At 53.4% G+C, this 20,358-nt stretch overlaps 1 protein-coding gene across 1 annotated transcript in view; it reads right to left on the bottom strand.

Moving 5' to 3' along the window:
- LMO1 (LIM domain only 1) overlaps window positions 1-17,471 on the bottom strand; it is a 41,273-nt gene extending 23,802 nt beyond the window's left edge. The window contains exon 1 of the mRNA XM_061132855.1: window positions 17,368-17,471. Coding sequence (XP_060988838.1) covers window positions 17,368-17,389 — 22 coding nt within the window. The 5' untranslated portion in view covers window positions 17,390-17,471. The remainder of the gene's footprint in view (window positions 1-17,367) is intronic.
- Window positions 17,472-20,358: the final 2,887 nt, after the last annotated feature.

The following is a 20,358-nucleotide window of genomic DNA, read 5'->3' as shown; positions in this document are numbered from 1 at the left end:
GTGCTTCTTCATCGACCTGCTCATCTGTATCCATTGTCATATCCTTAGAGCAAACTGGTAAATGTAAGGAAATGCTTTCCTGAGCATTGTGAGCCATTCTAGGAGATGATCTCACCTGAGGAGGGGGTATGGGGAACCCTGATTTTTAGCATGTTGGTCTGAAGTACAGGTGACACCTGGACTTGGAATTGGCTTCTAAAGTGAAGTCAGTCTTGGGGGAATGGGTCCTGGACCTGTGGGATCTGACGTCACCTCTGGGTAGATAGATGTCAGAATTGAGTTAAATCTGTAGGTCACCCAGTGACCACTGAGAATTGAAGAATTGCTTGGTGGTTTTAGAAAACATTCCAGAGTAGCCCAAATGATCTTAAAAAAATGAAAATCTGCCGTCTTTCTGGGATAAAGGAATTCTTCATTCTGTCTGCTTCTCTCCTGCCTTTACTGTTAACTCATTCATTGACAGGTCATGCAACAAATATTTACTAAACATTTACTACTAGGGGCTAGCCCCTAACAGCTATATGTTAATAAGCATTATATCTTGATAATATTTCATCAAGAAAGTAGTTCTTAATGAGTTTCATTAAGTCAGTTTGATGCCTTGATCAATTTTCTATTCACTAGTGTTAAACCATTTCTTTCTCCTTCTCCATTGTATTATACTGGAATTATTCTCATTGAGATAAATTATTCTTAAATTTTTAAGTTACTATGTGGTTCATGATCAGTTTGGGGCTCAAATCAAATCTTTCAAATTAGAATTTTCATTGTTGCCGAGAATTTTTTTTGTAGTAATTATTTAGACCAGAAAATATTTCCTGAGCCAACTTTGGCAGATCTAAATTATATCAGGAAGATTTGGTTCTTCTGTCAATTTTTAGTCAATAACATATTTCGCCAGGTGTAGTCTTAACTGTTGCCAGTTTTGCTTTGTGTTAATTATTTCAACCAATTTAAGGTTTTCCTGGAATTTTTTTTCTTTACATTTTCAATAATACTAATGAGATGTTATTCTTGTGTAAAAGGCATATTTTAGCACTGATCTGATAAAGCATTCTGAGGATCAGAGGAGTGTGAAAACATCCTAAGGGGCAAAAAGGCAGGTCAAAACATCATACCCTGTACTTGGGCTGAGTACCAATCAGGACCTGTGCCCAAGTTAGCCCCGCCCACTGTCCTCTGCTCCTTGGGAGCCCTAAGCCCTGCCGGGATGCCTGGAAGCTGGGGAGCAGCCTCTGGCTGGCGTGAGAACGGCTGCCTGCAAGAGATTGCCTCCGGTCAACAGGCAAAGAGATGAGGTTCAGCCCTGATGTCCCATCCCAGGTTGCAGGCAGCCTCTGCTGGGCCCCGGACTTTTCTATTCAGAAAGTATCAGCTGAGTATCTCAGCATCAGCAAAGAATTATTAATGGATGCTTCTTGGTGCATTAATCCCCCCCATCCCCAACCACTGATAAAAGGACATAATTGACCAGGGTCCTCTCAGGTCTGAAGCTGTGACAGGCTCACTTGGCCTCCAGGCTTTAGGCCTATTCCAAGAGTCCCCTCTGCCTCCTAGTCGAGCTCTGCCTGGGAAGAGCCAGGGATGGGATCGTCTACCTGACCAAGTGTGGAGGGTTGGAGGCCACAAATGCTTTCACCTGGGATCTCTACTTCTCCTGACCCTTGGAGACGAAAGAAGGACACAGAAACATCAGTGGAGTGGTGTCTCTCTCCTGGTCTTGGCCTCACCCCACCTGCTTCCCACCAGTGGTCACGTTTCCATGCATGGTATAGCTGGGCATCAAGCAGCCAGAAACCCTGGAAACATAAATGAGAAAACATAACCCCAGAGAGGGGAAGAGGCTTGCCCAGGGACACACTGTGAGTTGGTGGCAGAGCCAGGTGGAAGAGGCGTGAGTTTGGGTCTCCATCCTGTGCCCCAGCCCACAGGAGAGTCTCCTTCAGCCCTATTCACAGGGGAGAAACTGCTGAGGTGGTCTCTGCCCAGGCCACCTCAAAGACACCAGCTCCACCTGGCCTGGGCAGAGTGGGCAAGGAGCTGAGGCCCTCAGTCCCACTGCTGTGGGGAGGCTGCCACAGGAAGGAACGACTCTCATCTCCTCCGAGAGAAGACAGGCCCTGGAGTAACAGACAAGTGCTTTGCAAGCCTGCCCTCTCTGGGCATAACCCTCTCTGCAAAATGGGACTAGTGTTGAGCTCCAGCCTCCCGGAGGTGCTGTGAAGATGAAACAAAGGGTGCTGGGACATCTGTGTCCTTCCCTGGTGTGAGGTGATGCAGGGAACAGAGGCGCTGGGCCTCCCGGGGATAGAGGTGAGTCACTCTCTCTGGGGGCAGCTAAGCTGTTGGACACCCGGGGGCCTGAGATGCTATTCCAGAGGCTGACCTCTCACAAGCAATAGGAAGCTTCTTAAGATTGTCCCAGTGATCCTCTGGCTTCCCAGGTAACTCAGTGGGTAAAGAATCCACCTGCCAATGCAGAAGTCTTGGGAGATGCAGGTTCGATCCTGGGTCAGGAAAATCCCCTGGAGGAGGGCATGGCAACCCATTCCAGTAAATTTGCCTGGAGAATCCCACAAACAGAGGAGCTTGGTGGGCTACAGTCCCTGGGGTCACAAAGAGTTGGACACAATTGAAGCAATTGAGCACGCATGCACGCAATGATCCTCTGTACCCTGTGTAACCCCACCCCCACCCACTTCCCTGAGTATGAGCTGCACCTAGAGACTTGCTCCCAAGGAAGAAAATACAGCAAAAGTGATGGAATGTCACATCTGTGATTAGATGTGTCACATTTTATAAAAGACTGTGACTTCCTGCTTGCTAGGAGACTTTCTCCCTTGGTGGCTTCAAGGAAGCAAGCTGCTCTAGTGGAGAAACCCATGAGGCATGGAACTGAAGGCAGCCTTTGGCCACCCTTCAGTGGGGAAAGGAGGCCCTCAGCCCAGCAGCCCACAAGGAATTGAATCCCACCAACAACCACATGAGTGAGCTTGAAAGCTCATCCCCCCCGGATGAATCTTCAGATGAGACCACAGTCCCAGCCAATGCCTTGATTATTATGACAGACCCTGAGCAGAGGACCCAGCTAAGTACCTGGACTCCTGACCTACAGACACTGTGAGATTAAAAAGTGGGTGCTTTTTTAAGCTGCTAAATTGTGAAATGATTTGTTACACAGCAAGAGATAACTAACACACCACCACACTGGTGGATACACACAGGACAGGAAGGACCTTTCCTCAGGCCAGAGAGAGGGGGCCTGTGTACGGATCTCTGCCCTACAACCCCCGTTGTTGTAAGCCTCCTTCTGGAGCCCCATTCTTGCTGTGTAGAATGGAGAGGTTGGAGGACAGAGAACACCCTCTAGCCTGCCGCAGCAGATTCCCTGCTCTCCGCTGGGCAGACCAGGATGGGTGGGGCTGACCCACTTCCTTATGCAGTCTTTGCTCTGGGTCCTCCCCAGAGAACACTCCTGCCAGAGCTCTGAACCCAGGCACATCTGGAGTGGAGTAACCGTTCCACAGCACAGCCACATCCACTTTCTCCCCTGCTCCTCCCCAAATCCTAGGAATGGGAGGGAAACCACATCAATCACCTTGAAGACCATCAAGAGCTGTGTGAAGATGGTCGTGATCATACCCATTTCACCAGTTAGAATTACTATTCAGTTTACTACCTAGAATTACCTAGTGACCAAAGTGGGGTTTGAACTCAGTCTGTCTGACTAAACCCAAGCTAGTTTCACTTGGGAAACTAAGAAACGGAGAGTTCAAGCATTCATGATGGTGCTCATAGGCAGCCCCCCCACAATCCAGGCTGGACAGTCTATCACCAAGAGATCAGGAATTGGGGTTTTTAAAGATTCAGAGGACAGGAAAGTCTGGATGGAGTGGGTGCCCGTGGGGGCCATTGGAGCCCAGACCAGGGCTGCTCCCACTTATCTGAGAAGAACCAGACTCCCTCCCCTTCTCTATCAAGTCATTGTGCCAACCAGCAAAGGTGAATTATTAAAACTCCCTTCTGGGGTACCACATGGATTTTTCTCCACTGAGATTCCAAGCAGAGGGGCGGCCGCTCCCGCCGCACAATATTAAAATGTCAGGAGTTTAAGGTCTGCGTTGGTTGAGTCATAAGTTATCAGCACCCAGTGAGGGCCGACAGAATGCCTCCCTTAAATTATTAAGCAGAAAGCGTCAGACTGTAATATTTTGCTAAACCAAAGTACAGACACAGACAAAGATGTCATTTCAATATTTGAAACCAGCAAGTTTAATTTAAAATAAGAGCAAACCAATAAGCTCAGAACATAGCAGCGTATGAGAGGAAAATTATACTGTGAGAGGAAAAAAAGTGGAAGGACTTAAGAAATTTATAAAAGTAATCTCCAAGTGGAAATTAGAAATCAAGGCCTAGAAACAGAATAACACAAAAGAAATATTACTGTCCACTTTCTAAATCAATATAACACTGCTCCACGCTGGAATTACCATGGTAACTCAAGTAAAAAGAATCAAGCAATTCTTATTATTTCAAAATAAAATCACAGCCTGAAGCCTGGGTTTTATTACAACCACTGATAGATCGCTGGCTTGTATTTATCTGAAATATTGCTTTTCAATCAGCTGGTTTATGAATGTACACGGGCCTCTCACCAGCCCACTTACTGCCCTGTTTTGAGGCGAGGGGCTAACCAATGAATTGATTCCCGCCTGGCTGCATCTGCATGGATGTCCAGGTTTCAGTCCGCTCTGGGAACCATAGAACTTCATGCCCCTTCCAACTGACGGGTGGCTTTGCAGGACAGAGAAAAAGCCAGACAAGGCAGTGGGGCCTGACCTCACTGTGGTCCCCCTCCAGGCTTCCTCCTGGAGGAACCTGCCAGGCTCTGATGTTGGCCCCCAACAATGGCCCCAACAGGAAGCCTCCCACACCCCCAACCCCACACCATCCTCTTGCTGGCTCCACCCCTCTCCCATGAGCTTCCCCTGCAGCTCCATTACAGATGACTCCTGATCCTACTCAGGGTCACAAGTGTCCTTCTCGCCCATCCTCAAGTCTGCCAGCTGCAACGGGGAGCTGGCAGCCGGCAGAGCACAGAGAAGGAGAGCAGATGGCCTGGGTTCACAGCCCAGCTCTGGTCTTGTGAGTTGTGCAACTTGCACGTGGCTCTAAGTCTCTACCCCTCCCCATATTCACACCCTTTGCAATGTGACTTTTCACCTCTTTCCTTCAAGGATAGAACTGTTCCCCCATCTCTTGAACTGGGGCTGGCCTTGTAATTTATTTTGGCCAACAGAATACAAAGTGACAATATCCCAGAGCCAAGCATAGGCCTCAAGAAGCCTTGTGTGCATTCATTCTGGACCTGCCTCCAGCATGGGAACAATCCAGAGAAGTCTGCTGGATGATGTGGGACATAGTCTTGTTATCCCCAGCATCCAGCTGGTCAGCCATCCCCCAGGCATGAGTGAGTTCAGTCAAGGCCCAAAAAACCCCTTAGCCACGCCCAACCTTCATCACTGACCCACAGATTCAAAAGCTAAATAGATGCTTGTTGTTTTGAGCCTCTGAGTTTTGGGGTGGTTGGTTATGCAGCAATAACTAACATATACATGCACAGGACAATGCTTGCTTTTAATTAAGGGCTCAGTGAAACAAGAGCTGCTGTGTAAAGACCAAGAGGCCAAAGCCAAAGAGATCACCCTGCATCTGTGTAGAGAGCACTCTCACTTCACATGGACATTAGGTGCCAGATAAGTGTTGCTCCCACTGCAGACATGTAAAAACCGAGGCCCAGGAAGTTGTCTGAAGTCACACAGCAGTCAGCTGGGTCTCCTGACTTATGCTAGCAGGCTGCACCTGAAGAGAGTAGGCCACTCAAGAAAGCCCACTTAGGAAGGGATAGGAGGTGGAGTTGGGGATCCAATCTGACCCGGTAGGCCTGCTCTCTGAGGCATCTGTCCCTGCACCTGGGCCAGCCCCCCTCCCCGCTCCCCCCCACCTCCATTACGTCAGCCACTATAGGCTCCTGCCTTAGCCAGAACACAAAATAAACATCCTCCAACCAATGAGAGATGAGCTTGTAGCTAGTTGGGTGGATGTGACTCTGAATAGGACCTGGAATGGCCTATAAGCAGCCAAGGCTGCCTGTAGGCTCCCTCATGGCCAACCGAAGGGTAGAGCATGCACCAGGCAAGGGGGACAGCATGAGCAAGGCTACAGAGGCAAATGCCAGGTCGGCATGGGACACAAAACCAGAGTGGACATATCAGTCCTGCCCAGCCTAGTGTAGCAGCAGGTATCTGACAGAATGTCAGGGTGTCAAAGGGCTGGGTCTTCTGGTACCAAAGGAAAGGTGGTAGATGGGATGGGAGAATGGTGGTAAAAGAGTTAGGACCAGAGTCCCAGATGAATGCAATCCAGTGGTGTGCTGATAAATATCTCACAACTGATTCTCTGGGGGAAAAAAAAAAACACCATGATTTCCGGTGTTTGCCAACTTCTGTGGTGTTAATATTTCCACCATGGCTTGTATCAAGTTACCAATGTGATGTCACTGAACTCAGAGTTGGGGAGGGATGTGCAAAATCAGCTTTTGCAAGTCAGCACAAGGTGACTCCACTGGTGTAGCCCTATCTAGGGTACAGACCTGCCAGGAAAACTCGGGCCAGCAGCACCACGAAAAGTTCAGCCGAGGCTGGGAGGATGTCCTGTGGGCCTCAGTGTCCTTCAGCTCCAGGCAGGGCAGGCAGGCAGCCTGGGCTACAGGCCACACGTACCTCTGGGGCTTCTCCAGCCCATGAAGGCCCCAGGTCAGGTTAGCACCCATCAGCACCCACCTACATCTGAGAACACGTGCCCTGGGCCGTCAGTGGGGCCATGAGCAGGATGCCCAGACGCATGGTCTTGGTTAAGCTCATATTCCTCCTTATCAGAGATTTCTACCATCCAGCCTTGTCACACTTTGGGTACAGGCAGAGGCATGGAAGCCAGGATGGAACACAGAAAGATGCTAAAGCTCTGGGCTCTAACTCCCTACGTAATTCTGGGCAACTTTGAGTCTCAACTGTGCCACTATAAATGGAAGGGCTTACAAAGAGTGATTTTGGAGGCTTCTTCCCATGGTGCTACCTGACTGTAAGTACCTGAACAGTCGTGAGTAGTGAGTCCACCCTGCCTCCTGGACAGTGGTGAGGGATGGCCATGATGGACAAACTAGAGAAAAGGAAGGATGAGGGCCCAGTGCCGGGCAGCAAACAAGGCACTGATCTGGGCACAGGACTATTTCAGATCAGCCTGTGGTTTTGCAGATAGCACTGTTATTTCACAACGCATGAAGCTTCCTGGTTTATTACATGTGTACGTGGACATTATCTGAGTTAATCCTGATAACAATCCTGCCGGTTAGATGTGGTTGTTCTCACCGTAGATATGAGAAAGTATAGAGGCAAAACCACTTCAACGCTGGGTTGGCACAGAACACAGAACTACAGTGGACATATTGGACCTATGCAGCTCAGCACAGTAGTGGATGTGACAGCCAGTCCCATAGTACCTGCCACACTGGGGTATCAGGTCCTTTTTTCTACCTTCTTCCCTAGCTGCTTCCAAACTTGCTAATGTGCCTGATCAGGGGTTCCTGGGAGGCCCTCTGGTCCCAGGAATTGAACCTGAACAACAGTTTTGGCCTCCTGGCTACACGGGGACAGCTCTGCCCTTTGTGGGATGTAGCTCTGGAGGGGGCCCACATTGGCTAAGGACCGGTCACTTTCATCAGCCAACCAGCTCTGTCGTCTTTTCAGAGAAGGCCCAGCCAGGATCACTCTCCAGCTTCAGCAGCCTTGCCAGTGCCAGCAGTCCAGCTGTGCTGAGGCTAAACCTCACGTCTCTTCCGATCATAGAGGTTCGGCCGCCAAAGCTCGCTGGCAATCATCCATCTGTTCCAAGGGGGAGAGACCAAAATAGACCTCCTCTTGGTCCTACTCTCAGATGGGGCTTTCTGAGTGTTCCTTAAATGGAGGCAGGTGGGGCAGCCACCCCGTCTGACTCTGGGACTCGGAGCGGGGTGGGAAATCAATTCTCAGGAGGGATGAGAAGCAAGCCCCGGCTCTAGGAAAATGCACATTTCCATGTGCTAAAAGCATCGTTGTGGGACATGAAAGAGAGAGAGAGGCAGTTCCTATGGCCACAGAGGCCAAGTGAGTGGCCAGGCCAGGGCCGAGACCCGGCACGCAAAGGGTGAAGCTTTTAGGCGAGCAGCGGCCAGTGATCTCAGCTTCCCCCAGTCCTAATGCTCCTGAAAGGCTCTCTCCCACTCCCTGTAATTGGGCATCAGTAGTTAATGCAGTATTGACTGCATTACACGCTCCCGTGCCTCCCCTCGCTAATGCCAATTGCATCACCTTGTACAGTCACCGGCTTGCTTAGCCAATAGCCGTTAAAAGCAATCCAAATCATGAATCATATGGGAAACTTTTAGCAAGACACTGCCATCCAAGGAGACAATTTACAGTTGAGTTAATCTGGGTACATTAGCGAGACATGGATTCCGGACGACAGACCAATTTATGTTGTTTCCCTGTCCCCCCACCCTGCCCCCCCCGTCCCGAGTTCTCCGCATGGGCAGATGAATGGAAGAGCAGGGAACAGACAGGAGCACCTGCTTTTTACCCTGAGCTTTGGGAGGCGGTTGCGGAAAGCCATCCTTACAGGCTCCCTGCCTCACTGGGTTTGGGCAGGAAGGGGACATAGCTGTACATGCTGCTCAGATTTTGTGATACTTCGTTCCCCTGCATGAGATGGCTGCAGCCCAGGCCAGACTGGTGGGTGCAGATGGAGACCCTTCTCTTCCAGGCACACGGTGGGTGCCAGGCCTGGTCCCCACCGTGCCAGCCTCGCAAGGCCCTTACCAGCCCTCAGCAGAGAGCAGTGTCCACTGGGCTCCACCCTCCTGCCGATGGGTTGGGGTCTGCACTATGGAACAGCATCAGGACCCACTCCCTCCCTGCCTTTCCTCCAGGGCCAGGGAGGTCCTGGCCACACTCTGCTGGGAGAGGCCCCTAGAACCCTCCGTGGTCCAGAGTATGATGGGATATTCTAGGAGATCCTGCCGGTCAGTAGCCAAGTGTAGCTGAGAGCCTGCTCCCGTGGATCAACCAAGTCTGCTGTGGAGGCCGTGCTCACAGTGGTCATTAACAATTGAAGATGCACTGTCTGGTCCTCCTCAGCCCAGCTCCAATCTCCTTAGGTGTTTTTAACTTATTAAAAATGCCCTAGGAATTAAGTCTGGCGTTTAGTTCCACTGCCTGCCTGCTGTTTCCTGCAGCCGCCCCGGCCCTCCTGCTGGGCCTATGCAGAGGCAGCTTACACCCAGACCTGCCCTTCTGCATCACACACGTGGGGCCACCCCTTGGGGGTGACTTCAGTATGCTCTCCTGCCCATTCCTTCACAACCTGAGGCTCTCCCTCTTTCTGGGGCTGCCTGGACCCGCTGCTGCCTGCCCCTACTTTAGGGCCATTTCTCCAACAGCCTGAGAGCTAATCTGACTCTTCAGGGCTCAGGGCTATAGCTCCCCTTGGACCACAAACCTCCCCGGAAAGCCCACTGCCTGGTGCCAGTCCAAGCACAGGTGCCAGGGGGAGAAGGGTGCTTTCTCCAGGAAAGTTGGAGCTGGGCTCCCTTTGCTGACAGGCAGGCCCCACAGCACGTAGAAAGGCAGGACCCTGAGTTCCAGTAAAGTGGAGCTGGCTAGGCCAAGAGCAAGCATCCAAATGAAAGCAATTAATCTTGAAACCCGAAGTTTAACCATTTGCAAAACAGATCTTTCCTCTCTGTGGTGGCCCTTCACTGCTCGACCTAATGGATTACTTTATTAATAATGCACTGTGCTTAAAAGCAAAAAAAAAAAAAAAAAAAAATTTTTTTCTGACGATTCAATACTTCAGAAAGTCTCTTAAACCCGTTGCTACGGCAAAGCGATTGATATTTTATTATCTTTCAGAAGTGCAACATGAAAGCCCTGCAACCCAGCAGAGCAGGAGCTTTGGTCCTCGGCAGCTGGCGGACCTGACTTCAACCAGAGGAGCCCGGGCCTCTTCCCACAAGATGCTGTCAGGTGGAGAAAAGGCGTTGGGGGTGGTTAATAGGAGCCTGAGTTCCCCGCTGCAGCCAGACAAAGGGTGCAGTTCACAGCCGGGAGGAACACACTCCTCGGGGGCCCTGGGGACCAGTGCTGCCACCCAGCCCAGGCAGCCACCTGCTGGGAGAGCATTAAGTGTGAAGAAGGAATTAGGCAGCAGGTTTGGGCGGGGTGAGGATGTGAATGGGTCTAGAACCTTTCTCCCTCCACCTAGCTGAAGGTACCACCTTCAAGGTTTCCTGGAACCAGGAGATGCTAGACTCCAACAGGGAATGGAGGGTGGATTTATGAGCAAAAAGGCTGCTTTTGAAAGACAGATCTAGGCTGGGCAGGACATGAAACAAATGGCTCCTCAGGACTTACGCCAGTCTTCTTCCTTGTGCTGTGAGGGGTCCCAGAGCTCAGTGATCTCAGCACTACTGGGCACCACATCGTTAAGACTGGACAGGGTGGGGGACCTTAGGGCAGAGTCAGCTCTTCTCTACAGGTCTGGGGCACACTGAGGGAAACACATATACCAGGGGGGCAGGCAGGAGACTGGCTGAAATGACCTCCAGAGAACCATTTCCATTTGGGGCTCATCTAGAAACCTTTAGTACATAGAGCTGAGGCATTCTGGGGTGCCTGCACAGAGTACAAGACCTGAGGTGCTGGTGGTGGTATTATCTTGTCAGCTGGAGGCCAGTCTTCCTGCCTGAGGCCACCTGTGTACGGGGCCTGGATCTTCTGGATTTCTGGCTTGGGCCTAGGGAGTCAATGCCAAACAATCTGGGCTGAAGACATACCCCAATTTCCAAATTCTCCCCATGGTGGGAGCACCTCCAAACACCAAGGAAGGACCTGGCGGCACTGGCTCCTCACTTTACCAAGAGGAAAAGTCTGGACTCGAGATGGGCATGACTGATCCAAGATAACACCGGGAGTCAATGAGAAAGGAGCTAAAGCAAAGACTCCTTCCTCCTTGTCTGGTCTCACCCCACACCTCTTCTCCTTTCCAATCTGTGCACACCTGCACCAGCCCAGCCCTCTAATGGCCCACCTGGGGCTCCAGGGGAGGGGCCCATAAAGAACAGCACACAGGAAGCGGATGTCTCACCCTAGCCAAACCCTGGCAAACGGATTCTTTTGGCCAGAGCGTGCAGTCCTCCTCCCTCTCTTTCTACACACATGCCCAAAAATGGGCTGACCGGTCACAGTGCTCCCCCACGTGCCACTCCTGGGCCAGATATTTTAAATGGCCCTTCCTGCTGGAGGCCTCAGTGGGTGGGAAGGGAGGCCAGGGGCATCGGCACACAGTGGCAGCAAAGTGAACATCCTGTGTGACCCTACGTCACTTAACTTCAGATTTCCACCAAGTGACCATGTCAGGAGCACCACCAGCCTGGAGGGCAGAGGGCACAGACCTCCACACTCACTGGGAGAGGTCAGCTGATGTCACCCTAAGAGGACTCCCGCTGACTCACAGAAAACCCCTCTTCTCAGGTCCTCACCAGCAGTACAATGCAGATGGGGCCTGGGTGCTAACAATTGCATTCGTGTCTCCTGACACCTCTAACCCACCAGGTAACCCTCACCTCCAGGGCAGGAGGGCCTCGGCCAGGGCCAGGGAAGGGCCACTCTCTCGACCAAGAGGGCTGCCCCTAGGTCACAGGACACCCACTGGTTTTACCCTCAAGGGGGCTGGGTTCTCCAACCTGTGCTGCACAAACCAGGACAATTACTGCAGAACAGTCGCAGTCAGGAAGGCTTTGGGTGTGTGAAACCACCTGCTAGTGGCTTCTAGTCACCACGGGCCCCTCTATTCTGACCTCTCAGGCGCAGTGAAGCTCTTGATCAGGGTAGGTCCTGGTGGCCCCGGCACGCATGCTACTGGCCAGGAGTGGGACACTTTCTTTCTCTGGGCCAAACTCCTGCCTCCGAGCTCAAGAGCCGCCAGGGAGACGGTGGGCAGCACAGGAGGCGTCCCTTTATCTCACCGAGTTTTTGGGCAGCCGTGTCCCCAGTGGTCCTGCCGGCTTTCCCCCTGGCCTGCCGGGCACCCGGGTGGTCACCTTCTTTCTGCGCGCCAGCCGGCCGCAAGCTCTGGAGTCCGATTTCCCGAAGCCACTGATTTGCTCGGCGCTCAGCGCCTCTCGGGTTACGCGTGCGGCGCGAGGGTGATGGCTGCGGTGAGAGGAGCAGCCGCAAAGACGAAACGCTCTACGCGAACCGCTGCTGCGCCGAGATCGGAGGGCAGCCGGAGCCTCCACGCGGCCCCGCAGAGCATCACACTGCCAGAGCGTAGCTCGCCCTCCCGCGGTCCGGTCCGGCCTGGCCCGGCCCCGGGGGCGCGCAGCCCAGAGCTCCCTTGCCTCCCCACCCCAGTCCCCAGCCCCCTGGGGACCTCCCGCCCCGCCAGCCCAGCACAGCCCGGCGTGTGCGCGCCCGTGTCCCGGCGTGTGTGTTCCCGCGCGCCGCGGCGGGGGTGCAGGGGCGCGGGGCGTCGGGACCCCCGCCCGCCACCTACCGTCCTCCTTGTCTAGCACCATCATCTCGGGCGCTCCTTGTCCAGCCGCAGTTCGACTCGGCCGGGAGAAGGGCGCCGACTCCGGGCGCGCTTCGGCGGGGCGGCCGGTCCTCGGGCAGCGAGCGGACTCTAATTACCCGCTTGTCCGGCTCTTAACCTAGATTGCACTCAGCTAGAATTACATTCAGGAGTGAAGCACTTCGCAGATACAAAAGCAGTCTCACCTACTTTTGTGCCTCAGAATTGCAAGGAACTACGAACTGCAATTTGGAGAGGGAGAGGGAGAGGGAGAGAGAAGGGGGAAGAGAGGAGCAGAGCCGTTTCTTTGATTCTCACCTTCTAAATGGCTCAATTTGCCCAGTATAATCTGTCTTAATGTAATTGCATTTGATAGCTCATAACCCTGGCTCTGGCAACGACACAGCTTTCAGCCTCATAAAGTGTTTTCCCCTCGGATTTAATCTGAATCTCAATCTAAAATTATATTCAAAGAGATGGGGGAATCTCGGCGGCCGTCTCCCGCTGCCTTTCTCCCTCAATGTATGAGGTTTGCACTCCTGCTACTGAATAAATGCACACATTTCCCGAGGCCCCCCTCCCTCCCGAGTTAATGGGGAGTGGAGACGCGCGGCTGCCCGGCTCCGCAGCGCCACCTGGAGGCCTCTAGGACTCAACTCGGCGCGTGGCTCTATTCAGGACCCTGGGTCCTCATTCCCAATCACTGCCTGGCAGACCACTCGTCTGTCAGTCCCCTCAGCCTTGATTTTGGCCCCCTCCCAAGGAGCACTCTTTCTCTGACCACGTACACTCCCTTCCTACCTCCTCTCTCCGGGGTTCCTGGTTGCTTCCTGGATTGTTTGGCAAAGTTAACCCTCTGCAGGGCACAGATTTTCTCACTATTGAGTCTTTCATCACCATCCTTACCCCAGCAGCCCCTCGGAAGAGCATCCTGATTTCACAGAGAATGAGATCCTGTCTCAACTTCTATCTGAGCAACCACAGCATGGCCTGGAAGGTTACTATTTTCATTCCACAACTATTTACTGAGCACATATTATGCACCAAGCTCTATTCTAAGGCATTGGGGATACAGCAGTGAAAACAGATTCCTACTATTTCAGAGTTGATGATCCTTGCTTAGTAACGCAGGAGGCAGGAAGGGATACAGCATTCATCTCCTCTCCTTCTGAACCCTGCTTTTCTCTGTGCACCCTGGGGCTGGTGCCCAGGCTGCCTTCTCCAGGAAGGCCACTCTTCAATATCAAGGGCTTTTTTTTTTTCTCTTGACAGTGCAGAGTTCCAGAATGGGATGGAAATCTAAACAGCTCTTCTCCAGACACATGTGCCAGATGTTCATCCCCTGCAGTCACTTCTAAGGATTAGATCCAGGCAAGGAGAAGGAAGCTGCAGTCCTTGGAGGGGCAAAGGGCCACCACGACTTCATCTTGTCTCTGCCTGTTACCAATAGGGGACTTTTGCAAGTCATTTTCTCTCCCTAGGGCCTCAGTTTCCCTGTCTGTGAAGCAGAAGACTTCTCCAAATTTGCTGTGGGGATCAGATGAGACAATGCATATGAATGTGCTTTGTAAACTGTGGCACCCCGGACAATGGGAGGAGTGGGAGGCAGTGGGTACAAAGGAGATTTGAAGGCCAGGTCATGCCCCTTAAGCCCTAGGGGGCCCCAATGTGGGGTGCTTGATGGGAGGGGGAAGGGGAGAGGGGCTGGTGCTGCAGCCCACCCTCCTCTACCCTAGGTAGGAAAGTCAAGCTTTGAGAAAACAGAAGAGAGGCTGCTTCTAATGAGATGCTTCATCCGCAGCTCAGAGAGTTTCGCTTTCCCCTTCATCTTGAATACTTAATCCTAATAGTCCTTGAGTATATTTGATGTTAAATATATCATTTTGCTCAGACTCACCATCCCTCAGGACTGCGAGCTTGATCTCTCCCCTGCCACTGCAGCTCAACTGTGCCCTGAGGGTCTGAAGGAGGCTTTGGCACTGCCGCCGCCGGCACATTTAGTGCCAGCCCCTCACCCCAGCCTGAGCTGGGGGCCTGACAGCGCGGCAAAAACTGGACCCGGCAGGCTGGCAAGGGGGAGCTTCTTTCTGTAGACACCTCTGTGCTACCTGGAGGTGTTCATTCTACAAGGGCTGTGGCCTTACTCCTGGCCTCCGGGACTGCTTCTCCTCACTCTCAGGGTCTGGCCCTGACCCACAAACCCGAACTTGATTAGTTGGGGCCACTTTCTCACTCTCGGGTATTGTGCTTGGGACTCTGTCCCAACATCAGCTCTCCCCAGCTCCCAAGGTGCCCAATTAGCAGCCACACAGTTAGCAGCAGCTCTTTTGGGAGTCAGGGGCCTTGCAGCCCAACCCAGGGACTGGAGCAGGCCTGGGTTACAGAACAATGGCCTGTAGAAGAGGCTGGAGTATGAGCAGGGAGTTGGTGCTGTGTGTGAAGGGCTAGCTGCCTTTGCCCACAGGCAGCTTCCTCTGCAGCCCCAGTGATGAGCACTGAGCTGCCACACTCATCTGGAGAAGGGCCTCCATAGAGGCCTTCTGGTGGACAGAGCTACCCAGCAACCTTTGGATGCTTTGGGTGACTTGAGCTCCCACCCAGGAAGGGGCCTGCTGGGCTGACAAATCCAGGCAGGAGCCTGGCTCCTCCAGCAGCCTCCCTCTCAGCTTATGGGTAATTGTTGGGCAGGGAGGTAACTCCTGTGCCTATGCTCACTCCCACCCAAGCTGCCTTCAGGTCCAGGGGCACACCCACAACACTGAGGTGGAATTCGCATGTCACCTGGGGCTGGGGGTCGATGGAGGTGGGGGTATCTGCACCTGACACATTCCACAGGTGATGAGCATGTACTCACACTGTGATTCTGCCAAGAGTGCTCCAAAATGCCCTTGAAATGCCTCTGGGGACAGCAAAGGGAGGCCAGCTGCTCAACCCCCTAGGTTACGGGGAGCAGAAAGCGGGTAAGCCTGGCTGCTTTACAAAGTTTTGGGCAGGTCCTAGCAGTTTGTCATTGCATCTGGCAGTAAAGTCTCGATGAAGGATTCCTGCACTGGGGTTGTGGGGGAGGGGGCTGAAGACTTGATGCCCCCGGGGGCCCAGCAGACCAGATATTCCAGAACTCCTCAGCGGGGCTTGTCACATGTGCCTTGGCTTGAGGGCCTGCTTCCAGCTCCAAGCTGGAGTTACAAGCTGGCCTCACAGGTGACACTCAAATGGGGTATCTGGAGTGACAAAGGCCCGTTCCCAGTGGCCGCCACAGAGTGGGACAGAGTGAATCTACAGACTTTGCGTACAATCAGGATGCCTGCTGGCCAAGTTCAGGTGCCCTGTCCTGCCCAGCCCCCTACTCCCACAAAGCAGCCCATGTATAGGGATTTGCAACAAACTAGAGTGGCAAAGCACACAGTTGGCAAACTTTTCCTCTTTCAGTTTCTGGAAGCCCAGGACAGGCCTTCTAGGAAGCTGCCGTTATAACTTGTTAGGTTTTGTGAGGGCCTATGCAGAATCTGCCCTCCAGAAAACAAGTCTCCCCGCCCCTTCAGTGAAGGCCAACCCACCCCTGCACAACAGCCCAGAGAAGGTTGTGGATATAGGCTGTCGACCAGATGTCCTAGTTTGCCCTAGTTCTCTGGACTGAGGGGCTTCTAGGACCTGGGATTGTCAGTGATAAAACAGGGATGGTCCTGGGCAAACCAGGACAGTTGATCACCCTATTGGGAGGTAGCAGGGTGGGACAAGGGACTAGCGGAGCCAGAGAGAAAGGCCAGGCACCCAGACCCCTCCCTGCAGACCAGTAGCTGCCTCCCAACCCCCAATTTCCCAGCCTCCTGCCTCAGGGCTTCATTTCCCGGGCACCAGAGAACTGCCCTAGCAACTGGGGATGCTCCACAGACCAGCAGAGCTGTGAGATCTCCTGAGAGACTGGCATTTACGATGGGAAGGGTGTAAGCTGGACCCAGGGGTGGTTTTGCGAGAGTGAAGCTTCCTTATGCAACTAGGGTTGGGGTGGGTGGGTTAAGGGTCTTTAAGAAAAAGAATAGGAGATTTACTAAACAAAATTACAACGGAAGGGCTCTGAAGCTTAAAAACTTATTCCTTCAAGGTGAATCCGCCTCTGCTATCTTGGATATACAGCCCATCCACATGCCCTAATCAGCAGTGCACCTCCCAGCACTCTGGGCTGGGGGAACTCATCGGCGAGAGTCCTCCCCAGCCCGACCAGGTGTGAAGCCATGTCACCCATCTCGCAGCTATGAAGTTCCAGACCTGAGGGACCCCAGGGTGCTGTTGGACGGCACCCTCACCCCGGGGTTCTCTGGGCATCCTCCTGGGGGAGCCTTTCCGAAGCGGTGCAGAAGCGGGAACATGCAGATACCCAGTGGGGAGGCAGAGAGACTGGAGTCAGTGGGCACTGCGGGGAAGCCCACGGCGCGGATCGGAAAGGCGCTCCTTTGCCCGCGAGGCGGCAAGAGCCACTGAGAAAGTTCCCTGCCTGAGCGTGCAGGGCTGCCGGGCTTGGCTGGCCCGTGTGACTTCCTAATCCGGCTGAGGAGCCTCGGGCTGAGCCCGGTACTCCGACACGCACCCGCGCGCACCTCCACCGCCGGGCTTCCGGGGAGCCGGCCAAAGGCGGCCGGGGCCGGGCGCGGAGGACGCTGCCGCTGCCCTCGCCCTGCGCCCCGCCGGTCCCCGGACACCTACCGTCCTCTTGGTCCAACACCATGGTCCCCGGCGGCTCCAGCCCGGCCCGGGCCGAGGACGCGGAGGGGCTGGCGGCTCGGACTCCGCCGTCGCCCGTCTGCGTTGCTCCCGCCGGCCCCGCGCGGGCTCCGCGCCCGGCGAGCGCGGCCGCTGACTGGGTCGGATCGACCCGCGCTCGGAGCTGAGCCCCACCGGCGAGGAGCTCCCGCGGGCGGGCGGGCCGGCCAGACCCGGGGGCGGGGCGGGACGGGGCGGGGCTGGGGCGGGGCTGGGGCTGGGGCGAGTCCGCTCGGCCTCGGTGGCCGAGCCGAGCCGGCAGCCGCTGCCCGGGCCGGGCCGGAGCCGCCGGAGCCGCCGCCGCCGCGCGCTCTTCTCTCCGCGCGGCCCGCGCTCTCTCAGCCGAGTGAAGAAGCCTGCGTTTCCCAGGGCCCCTCAGATTCCCCTGTTAATTAAATCAATTCATTATGTTCAGATCTGATTAGCGGCCCTTCCCCCCCTTTGAATCAATTATTCAATACACAAACATAATTGCTTGGGCCAGAGGTGCCCGCCATTAGCTTATTTAACTCCAAGGACACTAATTACCCGCAGGGCACGGGAACTTTTCTCATTAATTCTGACAAAACACAAAAGCACAGCCAGAGTGTGTGCGTGTGAGGGACTCTGTGTGTGTGTGTGTGTGTGTGTGTGTGTGTGTGTGTGTGTGACCGCATGCCAGAGTGAGGGCTGTGTGGGGTAAAGAGACACCGTGGGAGCTTCAGCTCGGACTTGGGGCAGGCGGAGTGTGTGCGGTTTCCGGGGGGAGTATGTGGGGTGTCGTTTTGAGTCTGTGACCCTGTCCTTGTGAGTGTGGGACTCCCCATGTGTGACTGTGAGTGCATCGGGGTGAATGCGGCTCTGGGGCTGCAGACCGTGGGGTAGCGTCTGAGGCCCAGCACAGGAATGTGTGAGCTTGCTTCTGTGTGTGGCTGTGAGTGTGACTCTGTGGTTACTGTGGCCGGCGCCCCATCCCCTTTCATTTTGTCTAATTTTCTGGCCATTGCACTCTGCAGGCTCAAACCTGCAAGGGCAAGGGCAGACCACAGAAGAGATGAATCAGGAGGCGGTTGTGGTCTGTGGAGGCAGGCTGAGAGTGTCCTCCTCACCCCATCACGGCCTGGAGGATGCTCCCCTTCCCCCCAGCTATAAACTCCAGGTTCCCATCATCCCCTTCTCTTGCCCTCTCACTGCACATCCCTATATCCACCCCCACCACCCATTCTCCAGGTTTTATCCCAAAGCCCTCCCCAGCCTCAGCTTGCCTCCTCCCATTTCCACAAGTGTCTGATATCTAGGTGCACCCCCCACTCCCACTCCACAAACCCTAGTTCTTTGCCTCCTGTTTGTAAAGGCTAAACGAAGGGTGTGCCTATGGTTGACCAACTTCTCCACATTTTACCTCCCAGGAAATCTCTATTGAGAGAAAGCCAGTGAGAGAGCCCACAGAGACAGGGACACAGAGGGTAATTGATTCCCCCAAATTAGGTTTCTGCTTTCTAAAGACCAGTATTGTTCCTGTTCTCAATGTGCACAGAGGTATTGAAGATTTCCTTTTTGTTTCCTCGGGCAATGAATGAGCTTAATCCATTTGGCTTTATAAATCAGGAAACTAATATTCGCTCCTTCCATAGCAGCTTTTTAAAAAATTTAATTGGTGGAGGAGGCACAGTTTGTCACCCTTATGCTGTCTCCCAAGCCCCCACTTATCAAAACACATTCTGATTGAGGGGTGGAGAGAGGGCTAGGGGAGGGGAAGGGAGGGCTCATCCTGATTCCTCCTGCCCTCCTCCATCCTTGCACATTGACCCACATAGTTCGTATGGGGCAAAGTTTGTGAAATGAGTGAATTAATTATACTCAATTCAGTGAAGAAAAGGGAGCTGTTCAGAGGTGCTCTTCAGAATGACCTCCCAAGTCTGCTGCTCTCATCTTCCACAAGCATCGGACATAGCCATGCAGTGACCGAGTTTGGAAAATCATCCTCACCATCCAGCACAAGCTGCTAGAGTCATCTTCCTGGTGCCAAAACCTGACCCTAACTACTCTCCTGCTCAGAAAGTTTCTGTGGTTCCCCTTTGACCACAAGACCAAGCCCTAACTGCTTATCAGATCCTTTTAGGGCCTTCACCAGATCTGGGGAAGCCTTTGTAACCACCACTGCCCTTCACTTCAATTTAATTGCTATCTATTGACCTCCAACAACAGCCTCACACTCCTGCCCCTCTGGATTGCTTTGCTGTAATTGAACACACCCTGCAGGTTCTTGCTCTAGTGATTCTTCTCATGGCATCCCTTTGCTTAGGAAGCCCTTGCCCACCTCTCAAAATCCTCTAAGGAAACATCTCCCCTGTGTTCCTCTAAGTGAGTGTCGCTGTGTGAAGTCTGGACTTGTGAGTGGTACGTGCATTACTCCACTGAAGCCTGGAGAATAAGGTCAGTCCCTGAGGGCACAGTTTCAGCTCTCCCCTGGAGTAGAAGCACAAATACCATATGAGGAGTCTACACTGGGTCACTGGAGAAAATGGGAGCCACAGAGGCAGGGGAGGAATTTAGAATTAAAAATGGAGGCTCAGAAGGAGAGAACCTTAGGTACCATCTTTTTGTTCCCCCAGGATCTCAGATGGAAAGGGACCAGAACCCAGGTGCATGCTTCCTGTGAATCCAATATTTTGATCTCCATGCTGTTTAGTTCTCTGTGTTGCTAGGCACGGTCACTGTCTAGACTGGTGCTGGCTGTTCCTGGCATAGGGCTTCTGGCCAAGAGGACAAGAGGGGGCTGAAATTCTGCCCTTTCTCTGCTCTCCAAACCATGTGCCTGACATAGGCTGCACCTGCCAAAACAGAGTACTAATTTTCAGAAAAGCACTGTATGGACGAGCATGGCCCTGCAATTGGGTTATCTGCTTGGCCAGACCTGACACTTGAGTCCAGCCCAAGGGGTTGAGCACCCAG

The sequence above is a fragment of the Dama dama genome, chromosome 1, assembly GCF_033118175.1.
Source record: "Dama dama isolate Ldn47 chromosome 1, ASM3311817v1, whole genome shotgun sequence".
NCBI classification, from domain to species: Eukaryota; Metazoa; Chordata; class Mammalia; order Artiodactyla; family Cervidae; genus Dama; species Dama dama.
The sequence above is the reverse complement of the archived record's forward strand: the minus strand, read 5'-3'. Positions and strand labels throughout refer to the sequence as shown.